This window comes from Siniperca chuatsi, linkage group LG2, assembly GCF_020085105.1.
Source record: "Siniperca chuatsi isolate FFG_IHB_CAS linkage group LG2, ASM2008510v1, whole genome shotgun sequence".
Classification (NCBI taxonomy): domain Eukaryota; kingdom Metazoa; phylum Chordata; class Actinopteri; order Centrarchiformes; family Sinipercidae; genus Siniperca; species Siniperca chuatsi.
The window spans coordinates 3,041,448-3,065,776 of NC_058043.1; the positions used below are offsets into that span (position 1 = coordinate 3,041,448).

Sequence of the window (24,329 nt, forward strand, 5' to 3'; positions counted from 1 at the left end):
TCACGTTTACCTTGAACCACCTTTATCTTGCAGGCTGACGTGTCCTGCAGTGTCTCTGTGTGATACAGTCAGAGGCTGCTAAAAACATTACAATCTGATGAAAACAAACAGCAGGACTCAACAAGATGCCTGTGTTTTCTATTAGACTGCAGACAGAAAAATGACAAAACTACATACCTGATACATGCTACAGCTAGTGTTATTTACTGCCAACGGTGACCAATGGCGGAAATATTACTGTTTAGAAATTCTGTGAAAGAGTTTTGTTGATGTGAGATGCCAGAGGAACAGTTTGAAGTCACATCAGTCAAACTCAATCGAGCAGCGATGGAAAGACTTTGGAGGGTTCGGACAATGACTGATCCAAACCTAGCTGAAAAATAATCTGTTTTGATTTAAATATGTTGTGTCTCTACCTCTGCCTTGGCCCCGCATGTACATGAGCATGGCCAGCATAGACCAAACTTCCAAATTTATCATCCTTGTGTTCAACTGAATTCGTTTAGCCGCACACTCAATTATTCAAAAATGGGGCTGAATCCTGGGGAAGATAGAAAAACCAGAGGAAAAACATTGGATTTCCAACTGAATCTGAAGTGCAAATACAGTTTATAGATGAGGCTTTTATTTTCTATCTATTCTATCTTTATTTAATATCTGTATGACAAGAGAGACCTGGTCTAGTTTTGACTGCATTAAAATGTTGGTGTCATTAAGAGGTGATCAAACCTGAAACCAGAATTTCATTTATGTAAAGAGGAAAAATATAGGACATCCAATAGAAGGATGGAATATCCTCCTCTAGAGCCGAAACGTTTAGTCGATTAATCGATTGCTATTTTGATAATTGTTGATAATTTCTTTTTTTTTTTCAATCAAAAACGCTGAAACATTCTCTGAGTTTAAACGTCTCAAATGTGGCATTTTTCACTTTTTTCTGACATTTTATAGACAAAACGATGAATCGATAGTTAAAATAATCATTAGTTGCTGCCCTATTCTCCTCTGACACACGTTGAAGCTGATAAATCAGATGAATCTCACCTAAAGCAGTTTAAACTTCTCGTATATCTTCTAATCTGTTCTGCAGAAGCCACAGAGTGATGTTGGGCTCAGGTGAGAGTTCCTCCCGTCCACTAACTGTAGTTTGAGTGGACATCAGGGGCTGATGCACAGGACATCTGGAAAATGCATTAACATGTCCTGCTCCATAGGGGGCAGCAGGAAATCCAGGCCTGATATCTACTTGTTAGGGTTCAGCGTCACAAGATGACAAGTTGCAGCTTCTTTATTTAAGGAATTGTAAACAGTGAAATGTCCCTCTGTGTCATTATGATCACCGATGTTCTCGTTTTGTTTTGTTCAGGTTAACAGGAGTGAACTCAGGTTGAGGGGAAGGAGAGATGTCTTTAAAAATGTCCTGGATCTGGACCCAGAATTTCATTTTATCTTTCAGACGGCGGTGGTGGAAAGTAACTAAGTACATTTACTCAAGGACTGTACTTAAGTACAAATTTGAGTTACTTATACTTTTAAAATTTAATGCTACTTTATACTTCACTACATTTCAGAGGGAAATATTGTACTTACAGCTGCCGTCACTGGTTACTCTTTAGATTAAGATTTTACAAACAAAACGTGATCAAGTTATCAAATATGATGCATGATAATAGATTAAACTATACAGCATTATATGAAGTAGTTAAAATGAGCTATACATCCACCAGCTGTAACATTAAAATACTGCATACACATGAATGCATCAGTAATAATATTCCAATAATGTAATATACATATATTCAGTATGTAATAATGATATAACACTCTGAAAGGGACCATTCAATTGAATTCTGCCCAGCGAGTACTTCTTATTACTTCTTAGTACTACTTTTGATACTTTAGGTACATTTTACTTTTAATACTTTTGTACAAAATGGTATTATTACTTTCACACTAAGAAAAAGACAGAAGATAGACAGAAAGAAAAGACCGCAGCCAGACGGTCCTCACTGATCTGAATGTGCATCGCAGCTGATTTTTAGTTTGAATCTCCTTCTGAATCTCTGCTGCAACAAAAATCAGACTGGAGGAAATCCAGCGGGGTTTTTTTTTTACTGCCTGAACTTGAAAAGACCTTTAAGAAACAGCCACTGTTTCATTTGTCGTGGTAATCTCACATTCGTGCCAACGTCAACAACTGCTGCTGCTCTTTGACTCCTTTTTAGCAACTAGCTCTGTAAACTGTGCGCTTGGTTAACACTTTAGTGCTGTATGTGGCATCAAACTGCTCCCTGACATGCATTTACCCGCTTTTCTTTTTTGAGTTTATATTTAAAGCACATTTTCTTTCAGATTAGACATCAGTAATAAGGTCATTTAGTTAATTATCCTATAATTTCACTTGGTAGTTACACAATTCAATTTAGTTCTGGGAAAAAAATGTGTATCATAGTTCACATTTAAAGGGTTGTATTCCCAAAGGTGGCAAGAGAGCAGACACTGTTTTGTTTTAAAGTGTTAATTGAAGGAAATAGGATCTCCACTTCTATATTTAACAGTTAAGTTAACTGGCTCGCAGTCGCACAAGTAGCAGCCTTCACCACCATCCAGTCAATGGAAGGTTTAACAAGAAAATATTAAGTCTGAGCTGAATGTTTCACTTTGTGGACATTTATAGAACATATGTTGGTCTGTGACCCACGCTGAGGGGGAGCCGTGATGAGTGTGTGTGTGTGTGTGTGTGTGTGTGTGTGTGTGTGTGTGTGTGTGTGTGTGTGTGTGTGTGTGTGTGCGCTCAGCAGCGGCAGGATGGTAGTAGATTGTTGTTCGGTGAGCGGCCGGTGAGGGAGACAGGAAAAGGGTGTTGGGGGCAGGGGGGGCGTCTACTGCCATTAAGCTATAGAAAGTCACACTGAGGAGTCTTTGTCCTACACACACACACACACACACAGTCCCATAAGACTTGGAGCGAACTCTGAAATCAGTTGATATGTTGAAAAGTCTCTCTGTGTGTGAAGATAAGCTGCATTTTCATTTCATTTTAAAATGTCACCACCATCATTTATTTATACCGCTGTGTTATTGCATTATAGCATTCCTTCTTCCTAATTTTGTCTTTCGTTAGGTTGGGTTCTCTTTTTTTATCATGTTATGCCTTTATTAGACCGTTGGCAGTAGAGCGATGACATGGATAGAGGGGGGACAGAGATGGGAATGACATGCAACAAACTGGGGCTGTTCATGGTTGGTGCGTTAAACCCTGGGCACCCAGTTTGGTTTGATACCTGACTTTCATCACAAGCTGTCTCTTCTTCCCACTCCTTCCTTTCTCTCTTCCCACGCTCATTTACATCCGACATCAGACAGACTACCTATGACATCTTTTGGCATGTGAGAGTGTGTAGGCGGATTTAGACTTGCAGAATGCGGACTTTGTTTCAAAGTGGCGTTCTGCTGGTTGGTCCTAATTTTTGGGTTGAGGTTAGAAATTATTAAATTCTCACAATTTGTATGTTTTTTTAAATTGATTTTAAACTCTTTGTCTTACCTTAAGCATAAGACGTGTGTCAAATCTATCATACCAAGTCTATTTCACCATAATAGTGGTCCTGTACTAACAGTGTGTATATGTTAAGGTAAGGCCTAAATTAAAGCTGCTATATGATTTGGGGTTAGGGTTTATGTTAGACGCTGTATTAGATTTAAAGAGATGTGAAAGATGAAGCATGTTATTGTTGAGTTATGGTTAGCATTTGCTAAGATTTTAAGAAAAATGGATATTGATCTGGTTCTCCTTTTTGCCAAAGGTAATGACAAAAACATATAAACATGCACACAGATTACACAGGACTTCCAACCCTGGTGTAAAAAGTTGAATATATAAAAATGATATTCTAGGTGCCTTTTAAATTGTTCAACAGATCCACCGGATTTGATGACGGGTTCAAAGTGTTCGGGCCAAAACGCCATCAGTTACCTTTTGTTTTAGTCTGGTACGAAGGATTTCTAGGAGGCAAGCATCCCTTCAGTGCTGTAAGATCTTTAGTGATCAAGAGAATCGTAAAGTCAGATCTATACTTCATGTGAAGCAAGTGGGAGGACTCATGAATATGGACCTTCAGCTAAACGTAAGACCGTGGACAATGCATTCTGAACAGGTCGTTGCCAAAACGTAAAAGCATGAATAATGCGCTCCAAATGTTTGGCTGACCTTCCGTTCAGTACAGAGATGCTCCTGAAAATATGTGGATGAGAGAAAGTGGGCAAATTGCGAAAGTGCGAGAGCCACAAGGAAAGACAACAAGACAAACAGAGACATAAACAGAGAAAAGAGCCTTTGTGCTGGTCTACATCTGTTGACTCATTACTCAGACCTGAGCCAGTGATGAGCACACGCTCTGGCTGCCAGTCGGACAGCGATAAACCCCTGAAGGACCCCTCTCTATAGACCTGAGGAAGAGAGGTGGCTTTCATAGTGCCTGTTTGAATTGACCGTGTGCCCTGAACGCAAACACTTCCCAGACATTATCATTATCTCTCTGCTGCTGCTGGAAGACCTGATAGCCTACAGGGATACTGACAGACACACAGACAGATTAGGGACTGTGTGTGTGTTTACCCTCACCCGTCTATTAGCAGGAATAGCTGTGCACCTTATCCAGGTGTTTGCAGCCGAGTGTTTTATGATGGGGCAGGACTGGAATGTCCCTCTGCAACACACGCCCTTCATCGACATTATCGTCACTTTACAGTCACACACACACAGGGCAGGAATTCACGGGAGTTTCTACGCTCTCTAATCGCTCATCACATGATTGGACGTCACATGTAATAATATGTACTCCTTGCCTTGTACTGGCTTTTTTCCCCCATGCATGATAACACACTGACTTTGGACAGCCTCATTGGTAATACCCTAAATGAATCAAGTGACATAAGGTTGATTCTGCGCCCCATTTCTTTCTTTCGCCCTCAGACTCCCAACGAGTCCTCCAAATTAAACGACAAAATACGTTGTTTGCCCTCCAGAACGACACATAAGCCTTTTCTGATCTGACACCACTATGGTTAAGGTTTGGTTAGGTTTAGGCACAAAAAAGACTTGGTAGGGGTTCAGAAAAAAAATCATGGTTTGGGTTAAAATATCTACTTGGTTGTGGTTAGGGAAAAGGTGTGGTCGTGGTTAAAAGAAACCATCAATGACTGTCGGCAGGAAACAGGAAGCGGAACGTGATGATTCTGTGTCTTCCTAAAGGACATTCAGCAGGAGTTAGCATAAACTCAGGTCCTCTCATGTTGCCGATCATGTTACCACAAATAACCCCTTTTGCATTTCTCTCTGCTTCCCTTCTATCTCAACCGCCACCTCTCCCCCCTCACAGTTTGATCCAGTTCCAGCCGAGTCCAGCTGCGAGTCACCCGTCTGCTAGATCAGTATCATCAGGATGAGACAGCTCAGAGCACTGTGTGGCTTCATTCTGCTGAGCCTGGCCGTCCTCGCCTCCGCCAGGCCAAAAGCAGGTCAGTCTGCAGATACTGGGAGAACAAAGAGACAAAAGATAAAGACAGAAGAAAGACGCTGTTTGTATTACCTTCTTCCCAAATGGGGGACATGTGCTTCCTTTAAATGGACGTCATGAAGTTGACCACACAATATATCTGGCATTCAGGTGGTTTAACTTGTGAGAACACTGTTTCACACAGAGATGGACTTTGCCTCTTTTCCTTCTTTACAAAATGGTGCACAATTTTGTATTTTGTGCATGGCATCATCATTTTTAGGAATAAGAACAAAAAAACAGACACGTAAAAAAAAAGAAAAGAAACTTATTTTGGTGCCGACATTGTTAAAAACTTCAGTATAAAACATCAAATTGTGAACCTTCCACTTACAAGTTCTGAATCACACAGGTGAATCATGAGTTTAGTTAAAGCCACTAATGTTTTGGGACATATCAGACTTATGCATTTGGATGTGGTTTACATTATATCTGCATCTGAAGACTGACTTGAGTTAAATTGCAAGACAGTGCGGTGGACATATTTACAAGATGTTAAAAACCAGCCATTGCTCATGTCTGTTTGAAACTAAAGATGGATTCCACAACAATCCCACATGCCTGCTTTTACTGACACTGAGCCTACTGTGACCTTCAGTTTAAGTCCAGCCTTTGTGAAGAAATCCTGGATGTGCATTAATCAAACAATTCCTTTCCAACTCATAAAGCCACACCGCAAACACAGGCGCTCATACCTCATTCATGACTGCTGTGTTTTTGAACTGAGATGATGTTACAACATGGGAGTGCGTTCACAGTGAAAAATTAAAGACAAAAGCAGGTGCCTTGTGGCAGCTGAAGTCATGGAGAAGTGAGTTCAGGTGGTAAATAATGTGAAAGTTATACCAGAGTACAAAGGCCTCTGCTGCTGCTTTATTCCAGAAAAAAACACCCAGACATGTCTAAATTCACAAAATAAATTACTCTCCCATGTGTAGTATTGTTATGTGTAAGACACTTTGTTCACAAAATGAAGATGTCACATTATTCATACACATCTTCACAGAAATGTGACACACTATACTACTACAACTACTACTTCTTAAAGGCTGCAGCTGCTGTTATTCTGTATTAACATTCTGTATTAACTTATTGTCAATATACTGTATCCCATATATCCACTGTCAATATGAAAAGACCAAATCAGTCCGTCTCTCAATACTTCCCTAGTCTGTCTGTCTCACAGCTCCAGACCAATAGTTGCAACTGAAGATGTAAATCTTCAGTTCACAAATATAAAGTTTAATTTTTTAAAAAGGTTCAGTAATTTCCTAAAACAGCTGATCACTGTACTTTTTAGGAAACGTTACTCAAACAGGAGGAAATAGTGTATTTGTTGGGGACTATCCTTATCCTTTAATATAACAAAACTTTTTAGAAAGAGAATACTGTAATTGATGATATCATATAAAAGCAGATTGGGTCACCACATGTTCAAAGTAGCTTCCCATAGAAAATAACTCATTTGTGTATTTTAGAGACATTTAACTGAGAAAAGGCTGTTAATGTACAAAAACATGAACTTCACAGGGGATCAACTGGCTAAACATCTGTACTGTTTTCTTTGACTTTTATTTTTTTCCACCTTAGTCCTCTCTTCTATCACAAACTCTAATGAAAATACATTTTTTTAGCTCAAGTTTTCTTATTTTATACCTTCCAGGTGAATGTTTTTATTCCTTCTCCCAGGTCCTGACCAGAAATGTAAGTCTGGTCCGGTGGATCTGGTCTTCCTCATCGACAGCTCCCGCAGCGTTAGGCCACATGAGTTTGAGACCATGAGGAAGTTCATGATTGACATCCTTGACACCCTGGACATTGGACTCAATGCCACCAGAGTGGGAGTGGTTCAGTACTCCAGCCAGGTACTGCAGGAGCACAGCATCCAGATCTTCAACCATGTTGTATTCTTTATTTATTCTTCAACAATGTTGTTTGTAGCCTTGTTAGCAGTCAGTCGGTCCACCACTTTCTTCCAGACTGAAATATCTCAACAGCTATTGGATGGATTGGCATGAAATTTGGTTCAGACACTCATGTTTCCCTCCAGTTGAATTGTAATAAGTTTGGTGATCCTCTGACTTTTCATCTAGCGCCATCATCAGGTCAAAATTTTAATTTCTCTAATACTTTGGTTTCTGATTAAATACCTGCAGAACTAATCACATTCCCATCAGCCTCCGCTGTACTTTGTGTTGAGCGTTAATTAGCAAATCTTAGCATGCTAACACGCTAACTAAGATTATACCTGCTTAACATCACCATGTTAGCACTGACATTGTGAGCATGCCATTGTTAGCATTTAGCACAAAGCACCTCTGTGCTTTGAGTACATCCTCAGAGCTGCTAACACTAGCTGTAGACTCTTAGTCTTGTTTAAACGATCTTTAGCATTTGTCATCTTCATCATTCTGTCCCTCCTCTTCTTTCCATCTACTTAAACTCTACTGACTGCTCTCTTTTAGTAGTTTGTTTGGAGTATAGATATAAAATGGTAACATTTAGACAACTGAAACCCATCTTTTCAAACTAGCGTTTACCTTGAAACATTTACTATATTTTAACTTCACAGTATTAATTGTCATGCATTTACTGTTAACTGTTATTGGTCTCTTTTTAAAAATCCTTTCTGCCATGTTTTTAATGTTTTTATTTCTTGCATGTGTCTTTTTATGTGTATTTTTCATCTTTTGTGCAGCACATAGTGTTCTTTATGTATGAAATATGCTATAACAGTAAATCAAGTTGTTTATTATTATTATTATTATTATTATTAAGATTAACCTTTTACATCAAAATGTTCAGCTACCCCTGCTTTTACTCAAAGTATAAATATCTTCCAGATCAGAGAGAGTATTTCACATCGTTTCATTTTTACACAGCTTCTTTGTGGTTTAAGTAATTCGCTATTCTCACTGCTTTCTCTTCCTGCTGCTAATACAGTGACGTTTAATGATGAAGGTGAGGATGTGGACTTGGATACTATCTGCTGTCTCTCAGTGTTGCCTCTCTCTCCTCTTTTGTCTTCAGGTCCGCACTGAGTTCTCTCTGAAGACCCACGCCAAGCTGGACACCATGGTGAAAGGCATCAATCAGATCATTCCCCTCGCTCAGGGTACCATGACCGGACTCGCCATCAAATATGTGATGAATGTAGCCTTTACCGCTGAGGCGGGAGACAGGCCAAAGGTAATGCAAGACAAGTTACCTGTTTTGGTCCAAAGTTTTAGTACATTTTCTCTGACTCATTTGTGGTTAACACTAATAAGGTTAATACGAGTTTAAAATGTATTTAGTTCCTACTTTGCATTTGACTGCATACTCACTGCCAGCAATTCAATTCATCAAATTAGTTTAATTCATTAAACAGATTTGATTGAATGACTTCCCAGCAAACTTTGACATAGAATGGATGCTGATCTGACATCCTTCAGCGACACCTGAATACATATAGATCACAAAATACAGCTTTGTTTTATTTGTCTCAGTTTTATAGTATTAGTCTTAGTTTTGTGAGCTGGGACCTAAACATCTTAGAAATATCATATCGTACATTATGATATCATGTAGAAACAGTTCATATCATTTAAGACATTTTTTTTCTTTATGCACACATGATTGACAACTATGGCAGTTGAGCCTGTGATGTTACGACCACCGTCCTCCCTGCCTTACCTTAGCCGTGACCCTGAGTTTTTCTCTCCCTCAGGTCCCCAACGTGGCTGTGATCGTGACAGATGGACGTCCTCAGGACCGCGTGGCGGAGGTGGCAGCTGAGGCCAGAGAGAAAGGCATCGAGATCTACGCTGTGGGGGTGGCCAGAGCCGACATGACATCACTGAGGGCCATGGCGTCCCCACCCTTCGAAGACCACGTCTTCCTGGTGGAGTCCTTCGATCTCATTCACCAGTTTGGACTGCAGTTCCAGGACAAGCTCTGTGGTAAGACTGCTGGACAGGAAATAACCTCACTGTCTGTAAGATTTCCAAAGTATACATTTGGTATTTACATTGTTATTTGCCAAAACCATTTTTCAATCATAACAGGATCTTTAAAAGATGGTCGGTTTCCTAGAAAAGTGGCTGTTAAGACAAACATGTCATCCACAACCAAGATCAAATAACATTTGGCTTGTGGTTTATTTTGACTTGGTTTGGATGAGTTGTATAATTTCATGTTTTATTACATTATTTCTTGTCAGAACATGTCAGAGTTTCATGCGAGTACAAAGAATTGTACAAAATTAAATCATTTTACTGGAATGTGAAAACTTAAATCCTCACTCTCCCAAGACTTTCATATTAAATACAGATAAAGTACCTGACCTATGAGAGGATTCATTCTTTATGGATTTGACATCATATTTTTGTAAAATCTCCATCTGAAACTAGTAAAGAACGTCACATTTTATGCCACTGAGGGCTACTTTTATTTGAACCTTAACATAAGACAAGTAAAAACCTGCAGCCAAGTCTCTGGAATTGAAGTTTCATGCTGTTGGCTTCATCTGGGGCAACACCAGATTCTTTGTGTAATTAAAAACACTATGAATGTCTAGCCTGAATAGAAAAAAATCCCCATGCCCATCTAACCCCACAGAACCTAATACTTTTTCATAACAGCCTCCTCAAATCCCATAAGTGCAAGATATTTCCCTGTGCTGCTATTATTCTAGACTGGACTTCTCTGGCTTCCCTTAGCGGGAGATGGAAAAGGAGAGTAAAGGCAGACAAATAAATTTCAAGACAGTGAATGAATACGAAAGTAAAAAATAAATAAATTAAGAAATAAAATTTAAAAATATAACACTTGATGTTTGTAGCTAAGAGGTTCACCAGGTTCGACCCCCCCGACGGTGCTCCAACGAACACAGCTTGGAGCTGGTGAGATTGCGTCCTTGTCTGTGCACCAGGGACTTCCACTGGTTGGTCGATGTGCCGACACAGAGGGCAGCGTGATCCGGTGCTGATAGAGTTATCCCAGCACTGCACCTTCAGAGAAAATGAATTTTTTTAAAGTTAGCATAAAAGCAACTTCAGATATATCATCTTGACACTGCTGTTTTGCTGCTAAGTGGCCTTTCAAGTGGACTTGAAAATGATGATTATCACAATGACTAAGTTGATGTTGCTGAAGCCCCTCAAAACTTCAAATCAAATCAAAGTGTTTCTTCATAACTTCACAGGGGAACTCTGTTTAAAGGTGTTGGATAGCACAACTGCATATGTGAAAAAGTTCTCCAGAGGGAGACGTGTGAAGTCTGATAAATGTCCTCAAGTGATGTCACCTGAGTCAGCATCAATGGGGGTGAAGACTACAAGTTTGAAAATGAAAACGATCTGTTGGTGTGGAGTTAGAAAGAAGTGAGCTCACCAGACCTCTCTGCTGCAGGCTAGACTTGGCAACACGAACAAACAACCCGACAACTGTCATCAGACTTTGATTCAAATCTCGCTAAATGCTGATTGGTGCACAGAAGTACAACACATCGCCATTTTCCAACCGAGACCCGCCTACTTCAAACCAGTGAAAAGAACACAGAAAAAAACACAAATACAGAAATCTCTAATGTGAAATAACCAAAACGGTTCTAACTCTGGCAGAAAATTGTGTGTTCGTGTAGGACGCCATCACTCATAGTAAGAAGCTGATAGCGACCCCGCAGCTACGTATACAGGAGCTGATACGTATTATGGACGCTGAAGTCGATATCATCTGTGCTGTAGGTGTGGATCTGTGTCTGGAGTCGGACCACGGCTGTGAGCACATCTGTGAGAGCTCCCCGGGCTCCTACCAGTGCCTCTGCCTGCCTGGATACACTCTGAATGCCGATGGGAAAACATGTGCAGGTAACAAAAGATGACAAAGGTCACACACAGGAAATAAAGAACATTACAGACAACTGGGTTCACACATTCATGGGCAACAGTATGTTTTTTCTACTTTAGTAGCGTAATTTGCTCTAAACAAGGGGTTTTCGAAGTCTGACACTGTGGAGCCCCACACACACAAACTGTCACAACTTGAGCCCCGTTTTCTTTAGCCTATATTTGTTTACATTTTGGTAAATTGACACCATTAAAAGTATGCCGAATTAGCTATTAGCAGTTCCTGTTTGCAGTGTACCCATGGATGTACATACAGCTATCACAGGATTATACTGAAGAAAACCTCAAAATGTTATGATTCTCAGGCAGGTTCTGGAGTTATAAGGAGAATCTAAAAACATGTGTATCATGACTGTGTGTTCATATTTGACTGAGGTATGACTCCGAGAAGAAGTAGGATGTTTGATGCAAATTGTGGCAATTGGGTGGTAAGGGTTAATCACCTTAACTGCCTCCATGAGCTGTGCCTCACGTCTCTTTTACCTCTCACAGTTTGAGAACCTCTGATCTAAACAACAAAATGGCAGAACACAATATTAATTTGGTTAAGGATGTAAATCAAGCAGCACCAGGAAACATTAAACCCAGTTGTCTTGATGACAGACAGCACTGACACATAAATGTCACTTGACACAGGGACGATGAAAGAAGAAACAAGGGCTTATAAACTGTCTCAGGACGTGAGATGCTTGCATGCATAAGGTGAAAGGATTTATTAATCCACAATTAATGATAATGAACACAGTTACTCAATAAATTGCGTGTGTGTGTGTGTGTGTGTGTGTGTGTGTGTGTGTGTGTTTCAGCCATAGATCTGTGTGCTGAGGGGAAGCACGACTGCGAACAAATCTGCGTCAGCTCTCCCGGTTCCTTCACCTGCGACTGCAACAAAGGATACAAACTGAATGACAACAAAAAGACCTGCTCGAGTTAGTCTCACACACACACACACACACACACACACACACACACACACACACGCACACACACACGCGCGCTGAACACATAAATGCACACAAACACATGTAGAAATTGTAATATAACACATACATTATATGATTTTGCACAACACAAAGGCACACATCCAATAATAACTACTGATAGCTCCTGGCTTTATATTAATGAGTGCGTTCGGCTTTAATTGAAGCTGAACTGGATCCCGACCTTCACAAGCTGCTGATTCTTGATTTCTCTGCTGCTTCATGAAGCTGAGTGCGGGTTTGCACTATGTTCCTCCTGCTGCACTTTACTGTACGTCCTTTATATTTCTGTACATCCTGGCTTGAGATCCCTCGACTGGACACAATCAGGACAAGAAGATTTTACGAGAAGAGCGTTATTTAAAAACACTAAAATATATGTCCAATAAGAAAACATAGCCGCCTTCTAATTCTTTAACCTTCAAGACTTGAATTACATACAACCATAACTTTAGTGGCAATTTTGGGCTGTCAATCACTTTAAAAGAGAACGTGTCATGCTGCTTTAATATGATATATCAATTTAAGGAACAAAACCCTTTAAGTATTGTTTCAGTGGGGATCTTGGCTTGTTTCAAGGAAAGATTTAGTGTGAGACAGCGGGAACATACATGCAATACCACACATTTTGCTGCTGTTTGCTCTGCTGCTTATGGCCTTGCTGCTTTCCTCCCCTCAGTGATCGACTACTGTTCGTTTGGGAACCACAGTTGCGATCATGAGTGTGTGAGTGTGCTCAATGGCTATCACTGCCGCTGTAACGAGGGATACAGGCTGCTGGACGACGGCAAGACCTGCCAGGGTAAGTAGCACATATATAAAACAAAACTCACTGTCATTGCTAAAAACACAACCACGTTGTCCGCTGCTGAAGGTGAGGATCAGATTTTATTACAATGTTTAATTACAGTGAAGCCTGCCTAACGTTGCCTGGCAGGGTCATTTAACCTTCCCCAAACTGGAATATATGTAGAGGCACTGGAGGGAGAATCAACCTGCTAAATGACAAACGTTTGTGGTCACTTCTAGTCTATACTATCTCCTGCCACAAGATGGTTGCGGCACTTTACTGAACCTTTTCACAAATGTGTCATAAGACTTTTAAAACTCTATGATTCAACTGTTATATTCCCCAAACAACCTCACAAAGGGATAGCGAACATTCCCTATCTCCGTATCCAAACACCAGCTAGCAGGTAATTGATTCTGAATTGGGAATAAATTGTAAGTATTTCCATCTCTGGCTGGAACTTTCTTTATGCAAAGCTTTGTCGCGATTAGCGACTCCCCAAAATGAAGCCACAACTACAAAGAATGCTGCGCAGTCGCATTCTTTGTCGAGACCAACTCATGTGCGCTTTCCTTTTCCCTTTCCAATCTGAGGAGTCGTCACAGGATGGCAATTAACATGACACTGTTGCTATTCTCAAATGCGCCATAACTTTTTACTATATTACCACTCAACCCAAGAAATAAGAAGGGGTCTTAGTATGAAAAAATAAGCACAGGTAGGGAGCAGGCAAAGGCTGAGAATAACAAATCACTTAATGGCATGTCATTATTTTGTTTGGAGTGCTTACACTGTGGCCTCTCTCCAGATATAACAAGAACAACTGAAAACTGTTTTACTTCTTTTACTAACACGGCAGTCTTCAGTTCGTACGTTTAACCAATGATGTAGTGAAGCATCAGTATTTTTACTGTAGCTTGCCACGAGCAGTGACATCTGTTGACAGAAAACACAGCTTATGTTTTTAAATACTGATATTAATGCCTTTTAACACACATCTGCCCGCCACGCAGAAGCAAGTATGATGTGTGGGTGTAATAATGATTGTTAGAGTCTCGCAATCATTATCAGCTAAGTACTAAACCTTCAGCCCTCCTCCAGCACAAATCCGTATCAGCTGGGACATCGTTTAAATGCAGCAACAAGAGAACGTGACTACAGTCGCACTCACACACACACACACACTTATACCCAATCCATACTGTATCACAAGCATGTGGTATGCATGCATGCAAGTGTCCAACATGTTTGTACATATTCATGCATGCAGCCAGGTGCGTACGCTCTGAGGCAGTTACACAGCAACACCTGCAGTACGAGATGTTGTTGACAGAAAACTGTGAAATGAAGAATGTCCAACCTTCGGATAAGCACAGACTTCCTATTCCCTTAAAGCCACACAAACCTTCAAAGCACGGCAACACATCGTGTAGTTGTGTCGTCCATTTAACTCAAATGCCACAGCAGCGATATGTAAAGAGACGTGAAATAATACGTTGTCACATGCCTGCTGGCTCAGCTGTTCTTGGCTTTTTGAAAACAGCTGGTTTATAACTAACGCAAGGTCATTTAGAGGTTAAAAACATGATGATGTATGTGTGAGTCACTGAATTATAATTTTGACCTTGTTCCTCTGAGATTTATACTTATTATTGTAAAGGAATCCAACTGAATGAAAGGGAATATCACTGATTTTTCAATAATCCCCATCCTCAGAGTTTTGTCAGAGGATATTGCCTTTCATTTGTAGAAATTAATATTTGGCATTTACTCTATTTTATCCTCTCTTGAGCACTTATTGGGGAAGTCTTCCCAAAATCCAACACAGATCTAACAAATAAAAAATGGCTCAGATATTGATATATGTTGTCATTTAAATATTTTTACTGGAGCCATGTCTTCAACACACACACACACACACACACACACACACACACACACACACTTTAACTCAATGTGTGTGTGTGTGTGTGTGTGTGTGTTATTTAGCCATTGACCTGTGCGCTGAGGGGAAACATGACTGTGAACAAATCTGCATCAGCGCGCCCGGCGTCTTCACCTGCGACTGCTACAAAGGATACACACTCAACGAAGACAGGAAGACCTGCACACGTTAGTCAGGCCCTCGCACAAATACACACACACACAGGTGCACACACACCAACAAACACACGTTTACAGTGAAAGGATATCGCTCCTGGTGCATCCATCCTGCTGCCTGTTCTTCCTCCGTCCACATGAAGTGGCAATCAATCAATTAATTTCAGCAAAAAATGCTGAAATGAATTGATTAAATGATTCGATGATCATTTTGATAATCAATTAGTAATGTTACTCTCTTTAGTAAAAATACGAAATAGCTGCAGCTTCTGTTTCATGTCATTGTAAATTAAATGCTTTTGGGTCTTTGGACTGTTGCTCAGAGTAAATAAGCAGTTTGAAGACATTACTTTGGAACTGCTTCATTTAATCTAAAAAATAATGAACAGATTAATTTGAAAAATATATAGTTACTGTAGCTGAAGCCACTGTCTCTCAAATAGGTGGTCAGAAGCATATTTGTTCTTCTTTTGCTTTCTGATGAATTCAAGTGGAAAATATGAATTTTACACGATCCTCTGGCTTCACTTGCACTTATGCTTGAAGACACGTAGAACCACATACACACAGACAAAACATCAAACAATCACACACAATGTTCCACTGTACCATTAATTAACTTTTTGTGTGTGTGTGTGTGTGTGTGTTATTTAGCCATTGACCTGTGTGCCGAGGGAAAGCATGACTGTGAACAGATCTGCATCAGTGCTCCTGGCGTCTTCACGTGCGACTGCAACAAAGGATTCAAACTCAACAAAGACAAGAAGACCTGCACAAGTCAGTGAACTTCACGCAAAAAAACATTTTCCTCATCGCGTGCTCCTCCTCAGCTCATCTTCTGTGTGTTCTCACTGTTTTAACTCTGATTTTAAATGTACTTCAGGTTCATTTTGTTGTCAAAGAATGTTTTCAGATCTAGGAAATACATGCAAGAGCCAGGTGTTTGACTCACCATGTGTGCCTGTAGCTGCATCTGTAGCTCTGTAGGTTGAAAAGTCTCTCAAACGGTTTTGACAGTTTGACAAAAAAAAGTCATTCAGCTGTCAGACAAGATTGTTTTATACACCAGCCGTATTTTCTGAGCTTATCATGTTTAAAGTAAAGACTTAATAAACAACAGTAATGGTCAAGCACCAAACCCTCAGAAGTAGTGCAGTGCTTGCATAAATGCACGTAGTTTGTTTTCACCGCTGGTTTGCATTAATATGCAGGTGTGATTTATATGTAATATGTGTTTATTGACTGTGTATTTGCAGACATGGACCTGTGTAACACAGTGGAGCATGGCTGTGAGCACCAGTGTGTGAGCACTCCAGGATCTTACTACTGTATCTGTCCTGAGGGAGAACTGCTGCAGGAGGACGGCAAGACCTGCGGCAGTAAGTCGACTCTGATGATTTTTATCATATAAAATCATCTGAACAGTCACTGAGGTACACACTCAAGACAATTTACCGGTGTGGGCATTACAGGACAGGTTCACGGCTCTTCAACACAGACCTTATTATAATACTGTCTCATCACTCAGGGTTTTACAAACAACTCTGTTATGAGAACTCACCACTCTGCTGCAGTCAGAGGGCTGCAGGGGGATTCAGATCCAGTGGGTCCTGCAGGACCCAACAGAAATGCTGCAGGTGCAGGATACAGGTGCAAGGGCTGGAGCAGGGCAGCGTCGTAATCACCTTTGTTTTAGATAAATCTAAGCCAGAAAGAAACGAGAGATACAGAAAACAATCTGACAGTTAAAACTAAAATTAGATATGAATCCAGACCTGTGGTGTCACTCTGAATAACCTGTAAACGTAACAAATGTGTAATGAATCGGGAATCAGGCCATGTCATGATCAGATTAGCTTTACAGAAGGGAAAAAACATCAAGAGCTGAGATTAGGATTAGAGTAAGAAGAGAGGAGGGTTCTTTCTCAGGAGAGGAAATAAAGATGTGTGTGAAAAGAAACCAAATCTCATGCTGATGTTAAAAGCAGCTCAGTTATGTCTGGGAGAAACTTCTTTTGAATTTTCCTTTCCTCCGGGGAGGCTGAGAGAAACCCAAAGTACCTGCCGGTAACCTTCATACAGCACCTCCATATGGACATTTGTGGCAGTACAGACAGTCTAGTTTATCATCTATTCGAGACTTACAGACTACGGCTCCGAGACATCCTTTGTTACTATGACAACACACAGTAACCAGAGAACCCTGTGAAAAAAATATCTAGCTTTCTTTCAAATTTCACTATGTCTGAATACTTGAGGAAAACCGATATATATCAGCCTGCTGATACTTTATAATGAGGCCATTTCGGGCATTTTTCATATACATGGATAATAGCAGTTACAGAAATGCCTCCATAAATACAACAACAAAGTTTTTTTTTGTCAAATTTTCTCAAATTTATGTACGTTACCAACACAGTTTTAGGCCGAAGGATTGATTTGCTCAAATGTACAAATTAAAGCCTGAGTCCAATCCTGACATCAGTATTTGACAGTTTAATATGTGCACCACTATACATTTTTTAACATAAACACATACAGAAACAGAAACATTTTTAAAGAGAATCTCATACATTTCGTTGTTAAAGTACTGTGACAAAGATATGTACACAGAAGGACATTTTACAGAAAAATAAAACATGTAATGGCGTCACTGTTTCTAAATGACTGTACCTCAAATGTATCTTCATTATATCGTCATTTCTGTGCTCACATTTCTTGTTACTTATTTGCCAACATATACTCCAACACCATGTATGTGATAAGCTAACGTGTCGATTTAACGGTCCGGCTCTATACAAAAAAACATGGAGCTGCACAACAGAAATAATACCTGTGATTCTAAAGAGCAAACATTAGGACTCTCTTTCGTGTCTCTCTCTCCTTCAGCCTGCAAGTCTGCCAACATCGACCTGGTGCTTCTGATTGACGGCTCCAAGAGTGTCCGCCCTCAAAACTTTGAGCTGGTCAAAAAGTTTGTTAACCAGGTGGGGCATGTTTTCATATGAACAACTACAGTATTTTAATGTCATTATGTATTACACTATACTTAAAATAACAACAACAACAACTAAAAAACTAAAGCAAAATACAATTTCTACAAATTCAAATCTAAAATTATATAGAATTATATACAGAATAACCAATCCCTACACAGAGCAGATGTTTGGATGCATCCGTCACCAGCAAAACAGCTAACAGCTGATCAGTAGTGCTAGCAAGTGGTTCCCAGCATAAGGACCAATGTTGGCCCCAAAACAAGGTGATCCAACTGTGTGACATGTATTTAGTCAACACATCCAGCACAAAATCCAAAAATTATAGGTCAAAATCACAAATATTCAACGACAAACGACGAAGCGTTTGTTTGTTTTGGCCACAGGAAGTGATGTAGGAATTTTCTATTTAAAAAAACAATAATAAACACAAACATAAAAATGGAGGCACACTAATAGAGTACATGTGCCTTGTGTCACCTGCAACTGTGTCAGATGAATATCCCTCTCCTCCTCCTGTGGTCCAGGTTGTGGACTCTCTGGACGTGTCTGCTCATGGCACCAGAGTGGGTCTGGTTCAGTACTCCAGCCGGGTCAGGACAGAGTTCCCTCTCAACATGTACCACACTGCTGACGAGATCAAAGCCGCAGTCATGAAGGTAAAGTTGTTGGTTTTCTGTCTGTTTCCACCAACAAATTATCTTCAGTGTTATGTTTTGATACCAGGTGCATCACCAGCTACCAGTGTAACAGATCCTTAGCCCGTTTGAGTGCGAGCACATAGTGAAAGAAATGCCGGCTGCCACATTATGGGCCGCTCATCTACCGTGGACCATGCAACAGTTCACGTTACAGCACTTGAACTGTTGTTACTGTCCTTGTTTAGGTTGACTACATGGAGAAAGGTACTATGACAGGTCTGGCCCTAAAACACATGGTGGAGAACAGCTTCTCAGAGGCAGAGGGCGCTCGTCCTTCCAGCCGCAACATCCCCCGAATTGGACTGGTCTTCACAGACGGACGCTCCCAGGACGACATCACAGAGTACGCCAAGAAGGCCAAAGAAGCCGGTGAGCCTCCTTCTTGTGAGACTGAACTAGTGTGAGGGTCAAACCACATCTACAGTAATCATCTGAGTCCTGTCCCTGTAGACTAATGTTGACATTAAATGTACATTTGTGCTGTATGTTTCTGTGCATGTATGCAGGTATCACCATGTACGCTGTGGGTGTTGGAAAAGCTGTGGAAGATGAGCTTCGTGAGATTGCATCTGAGCCTGTGGAGAAGCATTTCTATTACACCACCGACTTCACTGCCATCAGCACCATCGCTGAGAACCTCAAACTCAATGTCTGCCCAGGTACAAACACTCTGCACCTCTCATTTATGAGCTATATTAACAACTTACAGGAGCCAAAGACAAAACATACAATACTACTAAACATTTCACTACAGTCCTGGAAGTCTTTATGACTGCAGGCCACAGCAGCAAGTAATCCCCACAGTTCATCACCAATTCTTCATTAATGTTTTACCAGCTGACCCTAGTTTTGTTTTTTAAATAGAAAAAAAGCACCCAAATGGTAGCTGTTCATCCTCGTAGTATCTGTATAGTGGATTGGAACATTTTGTGCAACTTCAAAGCTCTACACATCTCCGATGAACATATTGCATATTTTACTCAAATATATTTACTGTATGTGATGGCTGAAGATCCTTCTTAGTGTGCAGATAAAGATTTTGCATTAAAAATATGATTGATATGGATTAATTGAATGTTGATCTTAATGCACCGCACTGTGCATGACTACGACCTACAGGGGGTTGTTTACTTGCAACTCTTTTGTTTCATTGCTTAACTTTTTACAGAATTTTACAGAAATTCAATTAATTGTGTCAAACAAAATGAAACAAATGATCGATAGATAGATCGATAGATAGATAGATCAATAGACTCACGTGTGATACAAGTCCCAGTGTATGTGTGTGCTGGCAAGTCACTGTAATGATGTCTTGTTCTTTGGCTCCATCTGCTGACTAAAAGACATGACAGTTATTGAAAAAGCACTAAAACATAAAGCAATGATAAAATATAATACCAGAAATATAATAATCCTTTATCAAACGATAGATTTGAAACAAGTAGTAATTTAGAGGTTTAACTTGTTGTTTTAATGCGTGAACAAGTTTTTAGGTGGTCCAAGGGGACACTGAAGCTTTCGCCCATAAGTAACTAATAACTGCATCTTAAAGACAAATGTGGTAAAGTGAAAGTATAAACTGTCACACAATATAAATCGATTTAGTGAAGGTGGTTGTTTACTGATGTTCTCCCGTCTGTAACCTTATCTCCTTTCCCTCGCCCGTCTCTCTGTGCCTTTGCAGAGGAGAGTCAGGGGGAGATTGAGGTGAAGGACCCATGTGCCTGTGAGAGACTGGTGGAGTTCCAGCAGGCCACCATGAGCAGCCTGGAGCAGCTCACACAGAAACATATCCTTTCAAAAACCAAATGTTCTTTAGAAGCCTCTGTGACAGGCTAACACTCAGTTTCTAATTTGGATCTGTGGTAAGAACCTGGTGGCAGTTCAAACAGGAACAAGCACCTAACTTGGGTGACTGTGGGTTCATCCCTGTGAGGAACCTGCCGAATTACACGTAGCCATTGTCATAAGTGGTCATATTAAAAAAAGTGTGATTAATTTCATTTTAAGGCCAAGATAATGTATGTTACAGATGTGGAACTATGGTCTGCTGGCAAACCCATTCCTTATGTCAGTCCCAAATTCTTCACAACTGTTCCTCCATGTAACAAACAAATAATGGACAACTTAAAGGATAAGGCTGCCAATATTCTACATTTGTCTAACTGTCAACAAAACCCATGAAAACACCAAACAAACACTGAATGTATCTACTAACAGGTGTTGTTTGTGAATCACAGCTGATGGATCTCCTTCCTCTGAGCCACAGAGCGCCATCGTTGTCCAGAAACTATTAAAAACACATCAGCGGGCCGCACTGTTGCTCTGGGCGACATGTTCCTTCGTCACCATGAACACACACACTGTAGTTTATTCTGACTCAGTCCCACACACACCGTCCTGCTGCCCCAAACACTCACTACAGCACCAAATGTGGATTCATCCGCCGCTGAAAATAGTCCCCAACAAATGCGCCTTAATGAGCCTTTTTAACTATATATCTGTGAGGTGTTTTTAAAGATTTACATCTTCAGTAGGAGCCAATGGGCTCGGAGCTGAGAGCCACAGACAGAGGAGGGAAGTCCGAAAGTATTGAGAGACGGACTAACACGTTGTTGGTTTTGGTCTTTTCATGGGATTTGTGCACAACAAGGAAAATGTAGAATATCACCGGCCTTATCCTTTAATAAATGTTTTGTTGGTCAAGATATTACTTGAAAAAAAAATAGATGTCTTAATTTGTAAAACAAAAATCTGATGGATATTCATGCATGTATATATGACCTGTATTTATTACCTGTATATCATGATTAGTCCTTAATCAACTGTCTACTGTCTGGAATGACTGCTCGCCTGGAGCAGCTGGAGAACCAGCTCCTCTCCAGGAAGTGATCTGGTCATCACAGTGAGCGAGCAGGACGCCACAGAGAAAAGAAGAACAGAATGAGGAGGAGGAGGAGGAGGGCACATCGGAAACCCTTCCAATCAATGGACTAAACCAAAGTGTCTTTTCACAAAGCCTTTGTAGCCTTCACTAGGTCTGTTGTTCTTCACGTTTATGGGGATGACATTTATCTGAAAGCTTGTGATATAGAAGCATATTTCTGGTATAGATGTAAATGACCTTATTTGTACACTTTTTTGTCTTAAAAAAAAAAAAAAAACACATCCACTTTCCCACAAATCACTGTGCAAAGCAGCTGTTACAAGACAGAAAGCAAATGCTTTCGTAAGACAGAAGGATATTGCATTTCCAAGATTCACCATTACATCTGATAATGTCTGGGATTTTGAGTGCATATTTTTTGCGTGTACATGTGCCAACAAACAAACAGAACAAAGGATAATTTCAAGATTGTATCACATGTTATTGACCTCCATGTAACATGTTATAGCGCTTCATTTGTGCAGCACAAAGGGGACTGGAGGCATGTTGGCAATCTTTGTAAACTAGATGTAATCAACGTACTGTAGATATTAGATATAAGCACAAAATAGTATTGCGTGAGAACATGAGTTGCAGTTTTCATCACACACTCAGTGTTCCTTCATAGTCACACACCATTCATCTGTTTCTCTTAGTGCCCTGTTTATACTTGATCTGTTTTGTACGGTTTGTTAAATATGATGTATTTATAGGAGATGGGGTTTTTTTTGTTTTGTTTTTTTAAGCACCACAGTAGAATAGCAAATAAAAAAAGGAGTTTAAAAAATGAAGTGTTATTACCACTCCCAATATTAAACTGGCTTGGGTCATTTTCATACAAAATCATTACTTGCTTGCTTGTAGAAACTAGTTTTGATCACAGGCCTAACTGGCTTTGCAGTGTTGCATCCTGTTGAAAAGTAAAGTGGTTTAGATTTTTTTTTTTTTTTAAATAAAAGGGAAGAAGTTTTAAGTATCACTGTGGTCTGTGTCAGCTGTGGTCTGTTGTTGATAGAGAAAATGTGATGAATTGGCCTTACCTTCATAAATCTCATTTCTTCTTCACTCTGCACTTCCTAGATTTTTTTCTTACAGCGGCCTTAACGAGTGTACGTGTACATACAAGTCAAAAACCCTCCTCAAGTGGTTCACATGACATTTTTGGCAGGAAATCCCTCCGTCTATCTTCACCCGAACGCGGTCAGCTATATCATCAGCCTTGCCTGACCACTGTCATAATCTGGTCCCATTAGACTAATGCAGAATGAGAGGCCCCACGGGCTACTGTATGGAAAGGAATGACCAACTATGGTAACTATGGTAGATTGTCACACTCTTGTATTAAAAAAAAAGACCACCAGAAATGTATACCCTTTATATTTAAATGCCTGTATGTTTTTGTATATTTTCTAATAGCTTTACCTTTTTGTATTTGTCTGATGAATCCCTGTATTACAGCACAGAAGGCAATAAAAGAGTGAACTTTTCTTCTGAGTGATGTGTTGTTTTACATTTCGAGGTTTTTTTACACTTCAGAACTCCATATTTTTAAGGCCTTGCGTTATTAGCTACTCTTCTGCCCCCACTATGTGTGTCAGTGCACAGCTATGTAGCGAGCTAAACACACTTGAATGATGATATTGTGAAAATATCTTGCAGTAACAAGGAAACTGGATTCACAGCTCTAAACTAGCTGTCAATTAGTCACATGGTGCTTCATGTCAGGAAGTAACCACCAGCGAAAGATTAACATTAAGTACCCGTAGGAAGTACAACACAGTAATTAATCTAGTAAACTCACACAAGAGTAAAATGCACAACAGTTACTTAGAATATTAGCAACACATTAGCTAGTATAGTGGCTAGCTTGGTTAGCAATAAACTGATCATAGAGAAACTAAATTTCACTAAATCAACAATCACAAATAAAAGCAGTAATAAAAGGTATCACAGATAACGGTCCAACACGAGCGTTTGAGGAGCAGATAAAAGATGCCCGTCAATATTTGTTTGGTCACAGATTTAACCAAACAGTCACACACTGTAGGGGTTACTATAGCAACAGACGAGAGTAGCTAGGCATAAAAAAAAACGTGTTTATAGTTTATTGGATTCATTCATAAGAGGAAGCAAGGTCACTTCTCTGAACTTCAGTTGGGTTTCCCCAAAACGGAGTTTGGAAAAAAGTCGGCATTTAATAAATGGTTTAGAACACACCACAATTTGGTTATATGTATATGTGTTTATTTAATGTATATGTCAAGAACTATAACTCCTCCCATAAGTGTATAAACAGATAATGAATGACAAAATAATAAAACAAAGTTGTAATAATATGAAATGTCTTCATAGGAGAGGTTATAATTGTTGAAAAATACTGTACATTAATA

At 40.0% G+C, this 24,329-nt stretch overlaps 1 protein-coding gene and 1 long non-coding RNA gene across 4 annotated transcripts; one reads left to right on the plus strand and one right to left on the minus strand.

Moving 5' to 3' along the window:
• Positions 1–5,384: 5,384 nt before the first annotated feature.
• Positions 5,385–23,426, plus strand: matn4 (matrilin 4). Of its 3 annotated transcripts, XM_044183536.1 has the most exons (16): positions 5,385–5,520; positions 7,248–7,423; positions 8,589–8,747; positions 9,268–9,499; positions 11,285–11,407; positions 12,253–12,375; positions 13,106–13,228; positions 15,206–15,328; positions 15,971–16,093; positions 16,573–16,695; positions 18,206–18,303; positions 18,840–18,971; positions 19,199–19,382; positions 19,520–19,672; positions 20,698–20,802; positions 21,847–23,426. In XM_044183536.1, exons 1-16 carry the CDS (start codon positions 5,445–5,447, stop codon positions 21,903–21,905), a joined length of 2,112 nt encoding a protein of 703 aa, XP_044039471.1. In that variant the 5' UTR covers positions 5,385–5,444; the 3' UTR covers positions 21,906–23,426. The 3 variants fall into 3 exon arrangements, with proteins under 3 accessions (XP_044039471.1, XP_044039481.1, XP_044039491.1); XM_044183546.1 differs by lacking the exon at positions 15,206–15,328; XM_044183556.1 differs by lacking the exon at positions 13,106–13,228.
• Positions 9,510–13,094, minus strand: LOC122870293. The gene is made up of 3 exons (XR_006376521.1): positions 12,611–13,094; positions 11,890–11,954; positions 9,510–10,549 (listed from the first exon to the last, which is right to left on the minus strand). It is a non-coding gene; the product is annotated as an uncharacterized LOC122870293 (long non-coding RNA).
• Positions 23,427–24,329: the final 903 nt, after the last annotated feature.

Bases quoted from the DNA above. Each gene is read 5' to 3' on its own strand.
- matn4 (XM_044183536.1), top strand. From the start codon at position 5,445: ATGAGACAGCTCAGAGCACTGTGTGGCTTCATTCTGCTGAGCCTGGCC. The intron at 9,500-11,284 runs GTAAGACTGCTG...TCTGTGCTGTAG, and splicing joins GTTCCAGGACAAGCTCTGTG to GTGTGGATCTGTGTCTGGAG. The intron at 18,972-19,198 runs GTAAAGTTGTTG...GTCCTTGTTTAG, and splicing joins TCAAAGCCGCAGTCATGAAG to GTTGACTACATGGAGAAAGG.